Source organism: Sebastes umbrosus, chromosome 5 (assembly GCF_015220745.1).
Source record: "Sebastes umbrosus isolate fSebUmb1 chromosome 5, fSebUmb1.pri, whole genome shotgun sequence".
In the NCBI taxonomy this organism is placed as follows: Eukaryota; Metazoa; Chordata; class Actinopteri; order Perciformes; family Sebastidae; genus Sebastes; species Sebastes umbrosus.
Window position 1 is genome coordinate 6,638,904 of NC_051273.1, and position 17,576 is coordinate 6,656,479.

Here is a 17,576-nt window from a genome sequence, read left to right on the forward strand (position 1 = left end):
CACGTTGTTCTTGTCATTAATGAACTGAGATGCAGACCAGATGGTGAGACATTACAAGTATGAAGAAGGAAGTCATTAAACCGGCAGTAGGCGGAATATTTTTGGCATCATTGGGCAAAAATTTCATAATAACCTTTCAGCATGTTGTAATTCAAGTGTTCTGAGAGATAACTAGACTTCTGCACCTCCTCATGGCTCTGCTTTCAGGCTTTAAAAAATCTAGCCGGTGATGGGAGACTTTGACCAATCACAGGTCATTTCGGAGAGAGAGTGTTCCTATTGGCTGTGCTCCGGCTGGTGGGTGGTGCTTGGTATTTCCTCAACTGATCTCAACATGGCTGCCGGTCACAAACTTTCTCATTTTACAGCTAAACAGTACACTACAAGATGTTTCTGAAAACATTTGAGGTGAGAATTAGTCATTATAGTAACAGAATATTGATTCATATTTGATCAGCTCTGCCTAGTTTGACCGTTTGATCGGAGTTTGCGAGTGATTGACAGCTGCTCAGAGACGGCAGACTCCAGCTCGGCTCTGATTGGTTGTTTTCCTCCGGTCTGTGAAATCTTGCAGATGCCATTAGGAGCACAGGAGGACACAGAGGCACATGATTTATTTCAGATTACCTGTCTAATGCACTACTGTCAGGATATAGTGACCGTTTTATAAAAATAATTGAGAAAAAAATGAAAGTAATATTAGGGTCCAGCATGAATATTATTTTCCTTTTAAATGTGCTAATTTTGTTGTAACATTTCCTGTTACTGGGTTCGTATTAGCACCCCTATTGTATCAGTATATAATATAATTTTGATATAATGAACTTGTTTTGTTTAGCAGTTACAAATTGAAAAGGAAATAAGCAGTACAAACAAAAACAGGGCTGCATCGATCCGACTTTTTCAGTCCCGATAGCGATACCTGGGCTTTGGGTATCGACCGATACCGAGTACTTAATTAATAAGCTGTATGCCTCACTGGGTAGACGTGACTAGGATCATTCTGTTATGTGTAAGGCAACATCAGGCCTGACTTACACATTGCTTTCTTGACTTTGTAAAACAAAATGTAACAAATAAATAGATATAAATTTAGTGAATTGTTATTTATTATTAAAATCATATATCGTATGGTGGTAAAAGATCTTAAAATGAACTGGAATTACAATTCAAGTGTAAACCTTTTTAATGCAGCAACAAATTGGTCAAAACTTATAAACAGGAATTCAAATTCCAGTATATAATATAATATATATATAGGATATAAACAGCTTTTTGAGTCAGTATCGGCCAGATACCTGATCCCTAAAAAAAACACATCACAATATGTACCAAATTATACAAGAATGATTTAGATGTGTATACACTACTGAGACAGAGGATATTCCTATCCTCATACCCACAGTGCATAAATAGATTTCACTTGACTGCCTTAAGATCTGAGAGTTGAATCTCATGACTTGAAATCTCATGATCTGTCTCACACAAGGTCGATCTGTTCCTCCCTCTATGAGCCGTTTGATGTAATCAAACAACATGTTGCTTTCTCTTCTTAGTTATTGGTTAAGGATATAATCTACTGCATCTTCATAAAATAGTTTATTATAACTAACTACCAAGAGGATAGATAGTCTTTCAGTGTGATGCAGCTGTGAGAAGTGTCCACTAGAGAGAGACAAACACCTGTGAGGTGACTCCTCCATCACATGTCCCCTGGAGGTTGTACAGAAAACACTCTGCTGTTGCATCATTTAATTTCCTCCAGCCTTATGACATCTGAACTGTTGAAATAGAAGTTACGTAATAGTCAGGGCTTTTGTGTGTTTGTCTTTTGCTTCATGATTTCATTTATTTGTAAAGCTCAGCAAATTCAAAGTAAGGGGAATAATGACATCTAAAGTATCAATGTGGTCACTGTGGTAAATTAATACATTGATGCTGAAACTATTTTGTTTTGATCATTAATTGTTTAACTTCTTTAATCAAAACAAAAATGCCAAATATTTGCTGGTTCCTGCCACACAATGTGAGGATTTGCTGCTTCTATGTATTCATATAATTTTAAAGGGAATATTTTTCAGTTTGTCTTTCAGGACTTCACTATTTCTTTTTCACATTTGATAGACTAAAATATGAATTGATAAATAACATTAATAGTGGACATACAGTATAATGAATAATGGAAATAATCACTAATTGAAAATAAATGTAGCCACTGCTGCCGTTATAGATTATATATTTAGTCTTTAAATATGTACTGTACATATATGTCATTGTCATGATGTGTATATATGGTAAATATACATCTTTACATGTACATACTATACATAATTATCCAGTCTACGTACATCATATATATATATATATAATAAACTTTTTTTTTTTTTTAAATATGTACATATCATCTGACACTGTCAACATAAATCCTACTCCCTGTATATATAGTAAATAGACATCCAAAATAGACATCCATCCATATATGTATATAAATTATATATATCTATATCTATATAGATATAGATATATAGATATCAAAATCCTTGTATGTATGTACTTCTATTAGATCTGATTCTAAGTACATCTAGTACATCAAGCACACACAGTTACTGGTGCTGATGGGTTTTCTTTGTTTAATATTATGCTTTTCATTGCCCTCTTTGCTCTTTCACATCGACCGACTGAACCCAGCTCATGTTTATCTGCTTCATCAGTAATGTTTCTTCACAGACATTATTTTAGTCAACAGCCTAAAGCTGATTTTACCAACAGGAAGGCAAATCCTGACTTGCACCAGTGTTGAAACGACACAACTGGCATTTAGCTAATTCAGCAGAAGTCATTTTGTATTTCCAGGCAGAATCGTCATGAGGTGGCATACAGGAGCTGCAGATCTTGCAGCAGGTTGCATCAGTCTCGTCAGATCAGGCCTGTGCAGCTGTGAACACGCCACTCCCCCCCCCCACCCACACACACACAGCAGCTCTCAGTGTGTCTAACAAGGTGAAACTAGTCACATATCAGTGTGTGAGAAGCTGATATTTACCAACAGCGAAGGACAAATGTGATACAGTCGGCTCATATATCAGGGAGTGTTACTGATTAGGGGATTTACAGCACAGAATCAGAAGAAACGGCCTCAACCTTGGCCAAAAGATAAGACAAGCTGGTTAATAGGAAACTAGAGATACAGGAGAGAGCAGGGAAAGTGCACTTGTTTTCACTTCTTCAGCCCTTTAACCAAAACACAGTCAATAATCACACAAACAAGTGTAGTTCAAAGCATTTTATTGCGTTTTTTTTATTTTTTTTAGAAAAACAATACAAAATTCTGTAGCAACTGTCATAAATGTTGCCTTGAGTGAACTGCAATCATTCACATGGTACAGTAAAGTGCTTATTTTAAATCAAAATATTTTTTTTGTATTTCAAAGGATGTATTTGTTTTAAATTTCTTCCCATGAACACGATGGGCTTGGGGTGATTCAGACAGTGTTAAAATCAGGTGTCAACTCTCAAAAAGAAAACAAATTGAGGACTGAATCAACGTAGACAGAATAACCCCACACCATGTCCATGAAATGAACCATTTATAAAACATTTGATCAATGTTGCTGGATTGTAAATGCTTTTGCCTGTGGGCTACATTCAAATTGTGGGGAGGTTGATGATGGGACTGTTCATCTGAATGAATGACTGGATTTCAACACGTCCTTACTTCAAAAATGACTTACAATATAAAAATTGCGAGGCTTAAGGATATTAATTTTGTCCCCTCCCAATAAAAGGCAGTCCAAAAAGCTACTGCCATTTGAGAAAAGTAGAAATGGTCATGACCAAGAAAACTCTTATTATACCATTCAGGATATTAGAGTATGGCCAAAATCTGTGCGTTTGAGTAGCCAACCCTATCAAAAAAGTAGGGACCAACTCATCTGATGTTCAAAAGGGAGAAAAAGGCAGAATACTGAACTGTATAGGTATTTTCAAAACCCCAAGATTGCCTTGATCATCAGCTTAATGCTTTGAGATTACCGATAGCAAAGTAGTTTCCCAAATGGAGAAGAAACAGCTGCATACACAAATTCAAGTAAGTCTTATTATAAGACATAAAACCCCATAACGATTCATCTGTAGAAAGGTATTTTAGAACTATTACAGTGTCCTATTATCAGCATAATGACACCAAGAGAGCCATTTCCAGAGTACCGTCGCTGCAGTGCTGGCTACAGGACATGGACAATCAGAAGTCCCCCACTTCTCACTGCTAGGTGATGATCACATGTTCAACGTCATGACTTGAACCCTCTTTGGTGAAATGGCTACAGTGTTGCGAGACCTCATCACCAGTCCATTACCTGTCAGTTTCAGAATGAGCTTTAACTTAATCTGAATAAACCAAAAAAAAAAAAAAAAAAGAAGATTATTGCCAACTCTTACACATAAAGAAATAAAACTTAAAAACTCGCCTTCGCTGGGCATGAATGCTCCAGATTAACTAAACAAACTCTTTCCATCTCACCTCATACACCACATACTCTGAACTTTTAAAAACACGAAACAAGGAAAAACATCCGGTGTTTCACCTGAACTGAACAGCACCTGCATGGAAATCACCATATAGAAAATAAAAGCTTATTAACAGCCATACAAAAAAAAAGAAGAAAAAAAAAATAAATCAGTGTGGCACAATGACATGGAGTTTTCAAACATGAAAAATAAAGTAAACTTAATACAGCTACGCATCTGTGGAAGACTTTTTTTTGTTGTTTTTCTTTTTGTGGAATGTTTTTCCTTTTTTTTTTTTTAGGTTTCTTTTTTGAAAGATCTCATTTGCCTCTTGTTTTGTCATGAGAATTTGCAATGTCATTATTTTGAGAGGGGCGTCTCATAAAAAAAAAAAAACAAGACAATGGTGAACCTTTGGGGGGGAAAAAAATAGTCCAAATGAATGTATTTGATCAAGAAATGGTCACATTGGCCAAAATGTGCTTTTCAATCTCCTGAAAGGAGTTCTAACCTTTACTGCCAAAATATTCAAGGTTAAATCTAATGCTTTAGTTGATTTATAGAAACAAATATTACAACAAAAAAAAAAAATACAAGTTCTGGTTGTGGCAATGGGGACATGTCAAGAAGTCTTTACAATGAAAGTAACACTGACCCAGTTTCACTTGCCTAGCCATTTAACAATTAGCTTGTACCAACATACCAGATCTACTTCAGAGCTAGATCAGAAGTCGAATTTTGGGGAGGCCATGCATCATAACGCAGGTGAAATAGTCTCAATCTCTCAAACACTGAAAGATGTGGCCACTGATAATTTGGCATATATGTTCATGTGATAAGCAGTAAATCATGGCTGGCTGGGTACAGACAAACATTCCTTGCTCTATAGGAGCATTAAGTGCATGGCCACCAAGCTAGACAAGTGCGCTTTATCTCAGACATTTACAGAGGAGGCTCAGTGTTGAGGAATTTATCTTAAATGGAGACTGAAAAAAAATATATAATCTTTGAAGTCCCCAGCCATATTAATGGACCGCACCAGGCACGGACAGCATTGGCTTACAGCCCTCCCAACCCCTTATACTGAATCCCTTCGAGACAGGAACAGCCTTCATCTTGGCATATTGCATAAGCTTGTACGTATCTGCAGATGGGCCATTCATGCATATACATACAGGCAAAGAGAACATTCCAGATAACTTAATTCACAGTGGATCCAGTTGTAACGTGGGAGCAGCACAACAGGTTGTCCTTTGGTGTCTGAGCTTAGTTTCGAAGATAAATGTTCTGCTTTCTTCTGAACTGAGTTATATGAAGAAAAGAAAAAAAAGAAGAACATAACTTAGAAAATACTTCTCTCTCCCAGATCATTAACTGGCCCTCCTCCCTAACCTTGACATGCACGTGTGTGTGTGTGTTTGCTATATGCAGGCCCTGGGCTGATGTGCTTCAGAAGTGCTGCAGAAGGGCAGAAGGCATTTAGAGGAAGGGCTGCAAGCAGCATCTCCCTTTACAGCGAGGCAAGAAAGCCTGAATGGCAGAGAAACCAAGGCCGGCTAGAGTTAGAGAGAGGGGCCAGAATTGGGGAGAAAGAGAGTCTTAGGGTAGTCTTGGATCTGGACTTTAATCTTAACGGAAGGTCGGAGGTCACGGTTGACAGAGTTCAGGCACAGTCTCCCATAATAACGAGAGGGGCCAGGAGCTGACGAAGCTCTGCAGCAGAGACGGGCCCTCCCTTCAGCTGGCTGTTTTGCTGCCTGCGTTTGGCCAGCTTGGAGTTGGAAGGAGGAGAGAGGCGCATAGAAGAGCCAGTAGCGGTAACAACAAACGGGACTTCCTGCTGCTGCTGGTCTTCCATGCCATCCTGTTCAGCCAGCTGCCGGTTCACAGCCATGGCCTTGTCAGCAAAGAATGTCAGATCCCTGGCTTTGCTGGTTCTAATGGACGAGATCAGACACAAAAACGGTCAACAAATTAAATACAAGGTGCAAATATTTTAGTGTCCAGAGGAATACAGTCTGCTGTAACTTAACGTTTTCTCACCTTTGATGCAGGATGGATGTTGGTAAAGTGTCAGATATACCCTGAATAGAATAAAAAAACAAGTTAAAACCTCAACACCTACAAACCCTAAACATAAAGAATGTCTGTCAAAGACATGCAAAAGAGGCTTGATGATTTGAAACTTACCCCCTGCACCCAGGGGTGGTGTAGCACCTGGCTGGCACTCAGGCGGTTTTTGGCGTCCCGAACCAGAAGTTTGGATATTAGGTCTTTGGCACTTGAGGAGATGTGAGCCCAGTCTTTCGCTGGAAACTCGTATTTTCCTTCCTGGATACTCTCAAACAGAGTGTTCTAGAAATGGACATAAAACCATCAGTTACTTTAACCTAGATAGAGAATATGCATTGTTTTAGTTTCACTAAGAGAGGAAAACTCACAGGCTGAATTAATGTCAAATTCTTACCTGGCAGGTGTGGCAGGGTTCCCCTAATTCCCAGCCACAGTCACCGCCACAACGGCCTACAAAAGGTGGGTAGCCGCTCAGCATGATGTAGAGGATGACTCCAAGGCTCCACAGGTCACAGCGCTTGTCGTAAATTGTGGCCTCCTCACTGAAGGCCTCAACCACCTCAGGTGCCATGTACTCTGCTGAGCCACACTGTGAGACAAAAACAAAACAAGTTTGTTAACCCCAGGGATGACAAAAAGCAGCAACTATAGCAGGGAAAGAGTTGACAGAGAAACACAAGCCTCTCTTGGCTGCGGCCCACATTCCTTCGTTCAGCTGATACCTCGTGGTTGCAAGTGTCAAAGCTAGGGGCCTACTCTTGGGCTGTGCGGTGGGGAGGGGGCAGCCTATGTGACCGTCACATGCTTATGTGCAGTGATGGGTTAATTTAAAATGTGCTATACAGCTTTTCTCAATGCGTTAAGGACACCTAAGTAGGAACATCGTGTGCAATTACATATCAAGGGTAGAGGAAGGGAGGGCTGTGCTATAATGAGGCAGGTTAGTGTGCGTAGGCAGGCTGCTGCAGTGACTCAGTGCTTTGACCATCCAGCTGCATACACGCCAGGCAGAATGGACTGGGGGTAAGGGTTAGTTCAGCTCTGGCGGTACCTTGTTATGTAGCTTAGAAAGAAATTAGGCCAAACACTGAGCAGGGAAAAGCGGATTTGTTGTCCCGCAGAGCCAGAGACTGGGCTGAGCCCTCGCCGATTACGTAACTTGGAAACACCAAATGCTGTTTCAATACTTTAGGAACAGGAAAGAGGAGCAGGTCGCTAGTTCAGCAGGACACCTAGTTCATTGTTGCCTCATTCTATCAACTTTAACAAGAACGCTTATAGTCATATGAATTTAAGGTGTTTTATGTCAAGAGTTTGGATTCTTTGAGATTTCTAAAGGATGTCCTTAATATAGACAACTACTGGTATCAATTCTGAGAACCTGCTCTGAGAATACCTGTTAATCCGTCCTTTGCCTGATCAGTTATTTTAATTATTAAGTCATTATGTATTAGTTTAGTTATAGATTATACCATTTGTCCCGACTGAGGCCTGCATCCTGGCAAAGCCCTCTGGCCTATATCCTTCCATCTGTGAGCAGCGAGCATGTTTACATTGAGCAGGCATCCATTGTGTGCCAGTACCATATCCCAGCTGTCTCCCAACTCCCCCACCTCGCTGCACCCTTATGTAATGAAATTTGCTGCACAGGAATCTCGTCTCAGACAAAGCTGCTTCAGTCGGAGAGAAAAGCCCCAACCCCCACGTTTCCACCAACAACATCATGTCTGGGGCGACTACCCCCACAGACAAGCCCCCAGGATTCAGGCCAAATGCAGCTGCCACAGACATAAAAAGACACAGACACAAAAGGATATCTTTGCCTACCAAGGTGCCCCAAAACTGAAGGGCAATGCGATGGCTGTGTATCAAAAAAACAGCTATCGGGCTAATCTTGTTTCAAAGCCACACAAATACACCACCAATCAAAGATAAGTCAGATTAAAGATAGCCAGTCCAGGACTGCCAGTGATAAGAGCTGAAAGGGGGCAGTGAAATAACAGCAATCTAACATTTGTTCTTCCTGCTGAAGCAAACACCTTCTGAACTTGCATCAGTCACATCCTCCTCAAACCTTCCTGTAAGCTGCAGTTGCTAATCAGCTGCAGATACCACAGGATTTGTTGGTATGCAACCTGGGACTTTCCTGAAACCATGTGACTAGTCAGGCCATACTGACACCACTGATGACACACCTCTGCTGTTTGTAAATTACCAGATTATCTGAAGAGGCTTACAGGAAGGATACCTGTTCTGTTGACATGCATCTGTGACAAGAACAACAGAGGCAGTTCTTTGATGTTTTTTATATAACTATGTAACTATGTTACAGGTCCAATCAGTTCCTAACTGCTACACATGTGCGTTGACATTTTAACAGTCAGATTTATTTCATGCAAAGCAGACAGACAGGCAGTCACATGTGGAGAGTTCTTAGAAAACTAAAATTAGCTTCTTCCTAGAAAGGTCCCTCTGCTCTTCCCTGTGTTCACGGTTGTACTAGAGAGCACACATCCACATTAAACTCATACATTTTCAAACAGCTCTTATATACAGTTGATTAAACATATTCAGTTGGATCAGGAACATAAGCAATAAATGCAAAAGCACATTTTATTGAGCAACAGCAACTGTAGGAATGTGGGTAAGGGGGGAGCCAATAGCTAGATGAAAATCAGATAACATTGTTCCTGTGATCAGGGCAAAGAAAACAAGCCAGAGCGCATGAGCATACTGGGTATTTGTCCCTCCCAGTTACCCTCCCCCTCCCACTGGTCTAGCCAATCACATCTCAGTTGCTAGGTATAGGGGGAAAGACTAACAGTTCTAGAAAAAGCCTTATGCAAAGCCTTTGTATAAAGAACATAAAGAAAGCGCAGACAAGCACAAGCGTGGTTGGGGCCACTGGGCGGAGACTAAGCAGAAAGAGACGGTGGATGTTTTTCTCTTGTACCACAGAGAGAAAGGGGAAATGAGCGAGAGCTGGGTGTGTTTTGGTTTCATTGCAACTTCATAACACAGGACATGGCCTTGTAAGAGTCACAATGTGTTCCCTGCAGCCAAGGCTATCACGTTGTATCTGTCCTCAGGCATCAACTGTTCTTCCACTGAAATCTTTGTATTAGATCAAGTCTTGTGGTTATGTACAACAAAAAGGATAAAGTGGTAAAGAGGCAGGTTGTATCAAATGAATAGGTGCACCCCAATGCACCAAACACACACGTGAGTCTGTGTAGACTAAACACGAGAGGCCTCTTTGGCCCCAAAACTATCTCCCCCTTCAAATAGTCCAGGGATGGGCTCTATCCATTAGTTCTGCTAAAGGGAGATGAAGTTACCAGTGTAGAAAACTCCCCACCCACCCCTACATTCCTGCAGGCTAAACCGCTATCCCTTCACCTGCTCTGGTCCATCCATCCAGCCCCCCAGACAGTGTGTTGACACGTAGAAAGCATGCCAGTTCAACTTTACCATTCCCCTCTGAGGTTGCAAGGGTCCCACTTTTCTGGGCACTGTTTAGAGGATTTGCTTTGTGTTGTGACGATAGCAGGGGAGTTAAACAAGCATAACCCCCAAACTCATGGGCCACAATATTTGCAACTGATAAGCAACAGGACGTTGACGTTAAACTGAGGGATATCTTTCCAAGGGCTGCCGATACTTCAGCGTGATAAGGGAAGGGAAAAGGCGGCCAGATTGGGACATTCAGGAAGCAATCCATGTAATTTCAGAGAAACTGCCCAACACTGAACTAACTTAACCTCAAAACACAACATTTTCTCTTCCAATCAGTGAGCTGCCCTACAGCTATCACCACAGAGGATTGCCCAACAGGCAACCAGCCAGCTGGACTTGATAGAGACATTGTTTTACAGCCTGAAAACACCCTGCATATCCACAACAAGGTCACAAACCACTGTATAGGGAAATATGACCACAACCATATGACAGATTAATCTCTTCCATCTACTGTCTTTCTTTGTCTCATTATGTATTCCTTTCTCTCAATAGCTATACTCATATTGCTGGCAGGCTTTCCCCTTCAATAGCACTGTCCCATTCCCATTTATAAAAGTGGTCTAAACTGTTTGGCGAACATGACAAGGAGCACAATATGCAGGTGGACTTACCGGAGTGAGGAGCTCAGGGGTGGAGATGGGTGAGCTGTCGCTGTTCAGCTTTATCCCACTGCCCAAGTCAAAGTCACAGATCTTGACTGGGGAAATCTGACAAAGGGATACAATGTTCAGAATCATTAAAATGCATCTACAGTTTGACTGAATTCATATAATTTTGTATGGAATATCTATTTGTGGGGCCAGAGATTTCAATGGTCATTTATCATTACCAGGGCTCATGTCATCATTTTAGAGCACCTTATCACACTTAGTTATCAGATTAGTTGCCCTTTGAACTAATTAGGCTCAAACAGCTTTGTGGTAGACTCACCTTATCTGCACTCTTACAGAGGATGTTTTCGGGTTTCAGGTCTCTATGGGCCATTCCTAGAAAAGATAGGAAAGTCATCAGTCACTCTTTTTTGTGAGTAAGATCTGGCCATCGTGCCAGAATCAAGTAAAATGTATTTTTTATATTTCATCAGTTTAAAAACAATAAGCAAGCAATGTTTTACCAGCACCAACGAATAGGTTTTTTGTGTCCCTTGGCTAATTTAAACAAGAAATCATGCGAATATGGTCTATAACTACGTTACTAAAACCAATTTCATGATTGTTGGGCCTTTTTGGTGCTCATGAGGAGTAATAAAATTGCTCGCCATTTTGTCCGAGTGGTCTTACCCTTGTTATGCAGGAAATCTAGAGCGCTGGCGATGTCCTGCACGACAACACTGGCTTGCTGCTCACTGAAGTAACGTCTCTTGTGAATGTGTGCCAAGATCGACCCTAATAGAAGCAAACATGTGAGTATATCAGCTCTATTTTACAAGTAAAAAGCACAGAATGAATGTTTTCCCCACACACAGACACAAATAACTGGCTACAGACTAGAGACTGCACATGCATTACAGGAATTTTAAAAATAAACAAAGATCTGATGCAGGCATCCTGCAGCAGCTATAATTCACCTACCTCCTCTAAGCTTCTCAAACACCAGGTAGAATTTGTCTTCCTCTTCAAAGAACTCCACCAGCTCCAGGATGTTACTACAGAAAAGGAAAAAAACATTATATGAGCCAGCGTCAGAGTCATCTAGTGAACATTTACGGTGCATTTTCTACACTATCGAGTAAGAGGACTATAAGATTCATGACAAAAAGGGTCAGTCAGTCTGTAGTACCGTCTCCATACATTCATCAGGTGGCATTACTCTAGTTTGTCATGACAAAAAGGACATTACCTGTGGCCCTGGCACTGATAGAGCATCTCAACCTCACGGAAGACACGGCTGCGGCTGTGACCCGGTCTTTTCTCAATGATCTGTAACAGAACATTATAATTCAGCCACATTATCTAAAAAAAAAAAAAAACACTGAACAAATAAGTATTGACCTCCAGGTCTTCCACAGCAGTAGGACAATTTTGAAAAATGCTCTGATGGCTTAAGAAAAACAGAGCCAACCTGTGAGAGTTAATGTTTGGGTGAAGGACGTCGCCTCATTGTGCGTCACAAAACCCCACCCGTGTTTACTGTATAGCACAGATTATATACTCCATATAGAGAACTGGTTTCCTTCCAGACCAGTATTCTACCTTTATCCCACCCTGTGACACAGTTGTAAAGATAGTTTAACCTATTTTCAATGCTGCCTGCCAAAGCAGAGACAACTGAATGAGTATGTAACAAGTCATGCCACCTCTATATTTAGCACTTATTGTGTGACCCATATTTAATTCTTAAGCACTCTTAAAGAGTCATGTGTGTTCTTTGAAACATCCCATGGGCTTATCCAAAACTGTTTACGATAAACACAAAATGCTCGCTAAATATAACTTTGTGCTGCCTGGAACTAAACCACCGAGGGGCCACCAGCTGCACGATGCTCTGCCAAGAGAGACAGAAAGATAGACTGCTGACACCAAAGCAAAAGGCCTGAATTTTCCAGCCCTGGTAGGTTATTGTCTGCTTGGGAGGCTGTGCATGTTTCTCTTCCTGGTAGCTGGATTACAGCTGCTATTGAAGCCCAGTGGGGCCAGAGTTGCAGTGTGTGTCTAGGATTAATAGACAGACAAGAGGCCTGTGAGCAGTCCAAAGCCTCTGCGCTGTTCCAGTCTGAGTCAGCAGCACAAACAGCCCCCAATCAGCTCACTTTCTCCCCATCACTACACAAGCCTCCCACCCTGGTAATGACGTGCAGATAAAGAAACGGCAAAACATATGACAAATGCATTATCAACATGATAAGTGGGTGGACAGTTATTGGAGAAGTACTAGATTTATGGTTGGTTATCCAAATCACAGATCAGAATCACAACCTGCAAAACAAGGCCCCACTAAGTCACGCTGCGTGTTCAATCATCAACCCAGGGTTGGGAAATAATACCTTTAAGGAGAATGATTTATTGGAGAACCAGAGCTTCAGATAGACATGCAATGCCCGGCCATCTACTCCCCTTTGGTGCAGAGGCTTTTGTTGCAATTGCAACACAAGGAGCCCACACATGCAACTCGCCCCAGTCTGGAGGGGGAGGGGAGAGACAGGACATCTGGCAGGAGCCCCCTCCGACTCCTAAATGACCTCCAATAACTACCGACCCCTGTGCCTCCCCATAACTGCAAAGTCCCAAGGGATCTACCAAACCATCCCGGGGTAAACAACGCTAACAGATCATGGTCACGATGACAGAATTTGTGCTCCGATTCCTCTGAAGTGGTATGATATGGACACCTGCTCTTTGGGGAGCTAGCCTTGAACCGTCTACATCTCATTTCAAACTTTAACAGAATTGAACTGCAAATAGGAATTAATTAGAAGTTAAAAAAAATTGATTGTTTATGTCCAGTGTCCCAATGGGATCAGTGGGTTAGTGGCCAAGAACAATAACAAAAACAAGCCCCAGTTCAACATTTCACAATGTTTTGTTCCTAAAAATGAGGAAATGAGCATTATATAGAAAAAGCAAAAAAAAAAAAAAAAAAAAGGGAAGCCCCTAGGAGTCAAGACATGTATTCACAAGTCCACACCCCATTTGGACGAGAAAAAAGAAAATGTACCGAGCGAGAAGGAGAACAAAGCAGTGTAAACACCCTGGGTCACAACCCTCACCCGGCGCCCCTCCTTCCTCTCTCTGTGGGTTTTGTTTTGGCACGGTTACGAGTACATTATGTTCTCACAACTAGCGTCCTCTGTAGGCAATAGGAGTAAAGAAAAGGGGTGGGTATATCCTTCCCAGCTCTCTGATAGGCTGGCCATCTGTAAAAACAGTGAGGGGAAGTGTCTAACAGCAGCTAGTGTTGCACACTCAGAAAAGAAAAAAAACGAGTGCAGCAGTAGCACAACACAGATTAGACCCTGCAGACATCCATTATAGGGAGCTGGACTAAGACACAAAAAGAACAAGTATCCTGCCCCCGGATCAGAACTTCCCTCAGCATGATTTCTAAAGAATGACCAGAGAAAAGAAGGAAACATGGACACAATGACGCACATCCCGTAGCAGAGTTTTCTGACATTTAGCTCCTCAACAGCAAGAAATGGCACAGGGCCCCTTCGTGTGCAAAGGCATTTCATTACTCAACTTGTATCTCAAAGTAAATGACAAAAGTAATCAAGCGCAGTCCTAGAAATGTAACGTCTCCATATTGATCACTACCCGTGGTGCCCCACACAGACAACAGGCAAGTGTTATGTGGCAACGACGACATTCACAGACTCGTGAGACAGAAGCACTGACGTGCAGGAATCAAGACGCCATGCGCTATGGTCACGTTTTCAAATACATTACAGTCATCCATTAAGTGTGTGAAAATGTCTGCTTTACTTACTTTAACAGCATACTCTTTGTTGGTGATGAGGTTGAAGCATGTTTGCACCCTGGCATAAGCGCCCTCTCCTAGTACCTCTTCGTGTAGTCTGTAGACATCTGTAATACGGAGTTTCACATGTTAGGAAAATACTCCACTTTATTGAAGAGCAGAATCTCTCTAAATTCCATCAATGTTTTATGAAGAGTTTTTATAAAGGTAACGTAATGATACTGGAAATAAAAGCTTTTACCCTCGAATCGTCCAGAGAAACTGTCAGTTGCCCGGCAACGCTTTTTCTTCTTGTTTCTCTTCTTGGCATCGGGGATGTCGATAGGCTGGCTGGAAGGCATGTCTGTCAAAATAGGAGTGCCTACATTATCATGTGCTAGCGAGGAAACAACCCAAACAAACTCAAATAAAGCACTACAAGAGAAAACAAAATATAAGGGTAATTGGAGTAGTGTAGTTGAGAGTAAACAACAAATACATTTATGCCAAATTGGAGAAAGCAGCCTCAATGAATGAACTAGGTAACTCTTGGTGCAACCAAAGCATTATGGGTTACATTGACAGAACTCATGGATAATAAAGTTACAGTTTTCTTAAGCTAAAATACTCACCATATCTTGGGGAGGAATCAAAATTAAATGACGAATCAAGAAGATGGGATCCATTTTTAGTGAAGTCATCAGATTCAAAGGGATTTTTGCCCTAGGGAATAATAATAACACGTGCTTGTTAAGGTATGCAATCTAATCAATGAGGCATTTAGGTGAAAGGATCAATTGCTGGTCATAACTGATAAGAGCCTTTGTTATCTCCCATCCTGAAACCATAAACTAAACTCAAAACAGGAAAACAACCATATTGCACAGTCAGCCACCAAGTAATCCAAAGACCTACAGCAATCTATCCTAATAATACAAACCTGAGTCTTGCGAAATGCAAGTCACATTTCCTTTCCTCAACTCTTAGCTCCCACTCACTCCAGTCATACTTTTCATTAACTTGGACATACATGTGTGAACAGGCCACACAGCATATTTGTGGGACGTGGGAAGAGCCAACAGATGTGTTTATATATAGCGAGGTGAAGTCCCCCTCATACATGCTGACAAATGTTGCTCTGATTATAGAGACTGATCGCTGTATTTCCTCCTCAACAAACCTCACACTCACCTTGAAGGAGCGGTGGAATCCAGTGACCTCGGTGATCTTATTTTGCACCATTTTTGCTTCGATTTGGGATGATTTGTTTTGGTAGATGTGCTGCGGCTGGCAGTGTGTTTTCGGGGATATATCAATTTGCCCTCACTCTGAAACAGAGAGTCGCAAGTGATCACACACACTGCGCTGGCTGGTCAGCTTTGCTGCGGCGCTTTTTAAACGGGAGCCCTGTGGAGACACAATACAAAACACACCGCAGCGTTACAACACACATCAACACAACTAATGGAGGCTAATAAACCTGACTAGAGCAGAACAACGCAACAGCTAACGTTAACTAACATGCTACCCATGTTTAGCTACGTAAATATACTCATTAAAAAACACTATAGTTTGGTGTAAGAAACAAATAACAGTTTAACAGAGACGGTAGCGGCCGTTTGAACAGGGAGGCTAACGGTCGTTTAGCCAGCTAACCTTAACGTGCGACCGCGTCACAACAACTGTCAAGTCGAGAGCACTGTTCGACCGTTAATGACCGTTAATGACAGATGCAATTTGCAAAACGTTAGCGACCGTTAAACTCTGTAACGTAAAAATGGATGCTTTTAGGCTAATAAACCTGACTATAGCAGAATAACGCAACAGCTAACGCTAACTAAGGTACGGTTACAGCGCTACCCATGTTTAGCAACGTAAATATACTCATTAAAATGCTATAGTTTGGTGTAACATAAGCAAATAATGTCCCACGCTTTTTTGTCAGTTGGTAGCGGCCGTTTAAACAGGGAGGCTAACGGTCGTTTAGCCTGCTAATCTTAACATGCACAACAACTGTCAAGTCGCGAGCACTGGTCGACCGTTAATGACCATTATATGACCGATGCAACTTCAACATCACACAACAACGGTTAGCGACCGTTAACACTGTAACGTCACCGTAGTGCTGCGAGAACAACGGCTAACCGTTACATTTGAAAGTCGTCAAAACAACATGAATAACTGCCATCACAATTAATCAGTTTAAATGGATGCTTTTAAGCTAATAAACCTGACCATAGCAGAATAAAGCAACAGCTAACGTTAACTAACATGCTACCCATGTTTAGCAACGTAAATATACTCATTAAAATACTATAGTTTGGTGTAAGATAAACAAATAATGTCGGAAAGCCACGCTGTTTTCAGTTGGTAGCGGCCGTTTGAACAGGGAGGCTAACGTTCGTTTAGCCTGCTGACCTTAACATGCACAACAACTGTCAAGTCGACCGTTATGACCGTTATGACCGTTATGACCAATGCAACTTCAACGTGAAGACAACAAAAGGTTAGCGACGTTAACACTGTAACGTCACCGTTAGTGTAGCGAGAACAACAGCTAACCGTTACATTTGAAAGTCGTTAAAACAACATGAATAACTGCTTTAAAAAAGCTACTCACCCCGTTGTTAATTTTACAGCTCCAGTGTTAGCGTCGTTTGCTTGACCTACTGCTTCAAACAGCCGCAGAGGACGGTCGAGGGGGGGAGGGGATCGCCTGATGGTGAGTGCGTTGGAAGGAAGGTGGCGAAAGAGGGAGCAGGAGGAGCTTTTATAACCTCCCTGCTGACTCCTCCTTGTCTCCTCCCTCCTCGGCTCAGCACTGCGTCAACAGGACTGGATGCGTCACGTGCTTTCTAGAAACGGATATGGGCGGGCTGGGTACCATTTCGTCCCGCTGTACCTACTTTACCACTTCTGGAGTTAAAGAAGCGTAAATAGCTGTGGTTACAGACGACATACAATAAGAAATAACTTAACGACGTATGCTTTTTACGCAACGCATGTCGACTTAAGTGAAAATCTGAACACATTTTCGGAAAACGTCAAAACAAAAGTGGTAACACACACGAAATGGTACGCAG

General features: G+C 41.6%; 1 protein-coding gene across 1 annotated transcript; it reads right to left on the minus strand.

Annotated features, from left to right (window-relative positions):
• Positions 1 to 3,268: 3,268 nt before the first annotated feature.
• mknk2b (MAPK interacting serine/threonine kinase 2b) lies at positions 3,269 to 17,283 on the minus strand. The gene is made up of 14 exons (XM_037770180.1): positions 17,114 to 17,283; positions 15,685 to 15,900; positions 15,126 to 15,216; positions 14,756 to 14,857; positions 14,524 to 14,621; positions 11,938 to 12,017; positions 11,670 to 11,743; positions 11,379 to 11,483; positions 11,029 to 11,084; positions 10,710 to 10,805; positions 6,974 to 7,168; positions 6,697 to 6,861; positions 6,550 to 6,590; positions 3,269 to 6,443 (listed from the first exon to the last, which is right to left on the minus strand). The coding sequence occupies exons 2-14, from the start codon at positions 15,733 to 15,735 to the stop codon at positions 6,170 to 6,172; spliced, it is 1,428 nt and encodes a 475-aa protein (XP_037626108.1). The 5' UTR covers positions 15,736 to 15,900; positions 17,114 to 17,283; the 3' UTR covers positions 3,269 to 6,169.
• Positions 17,284 to 17,576: the final 293 nt, after the last annotated feature.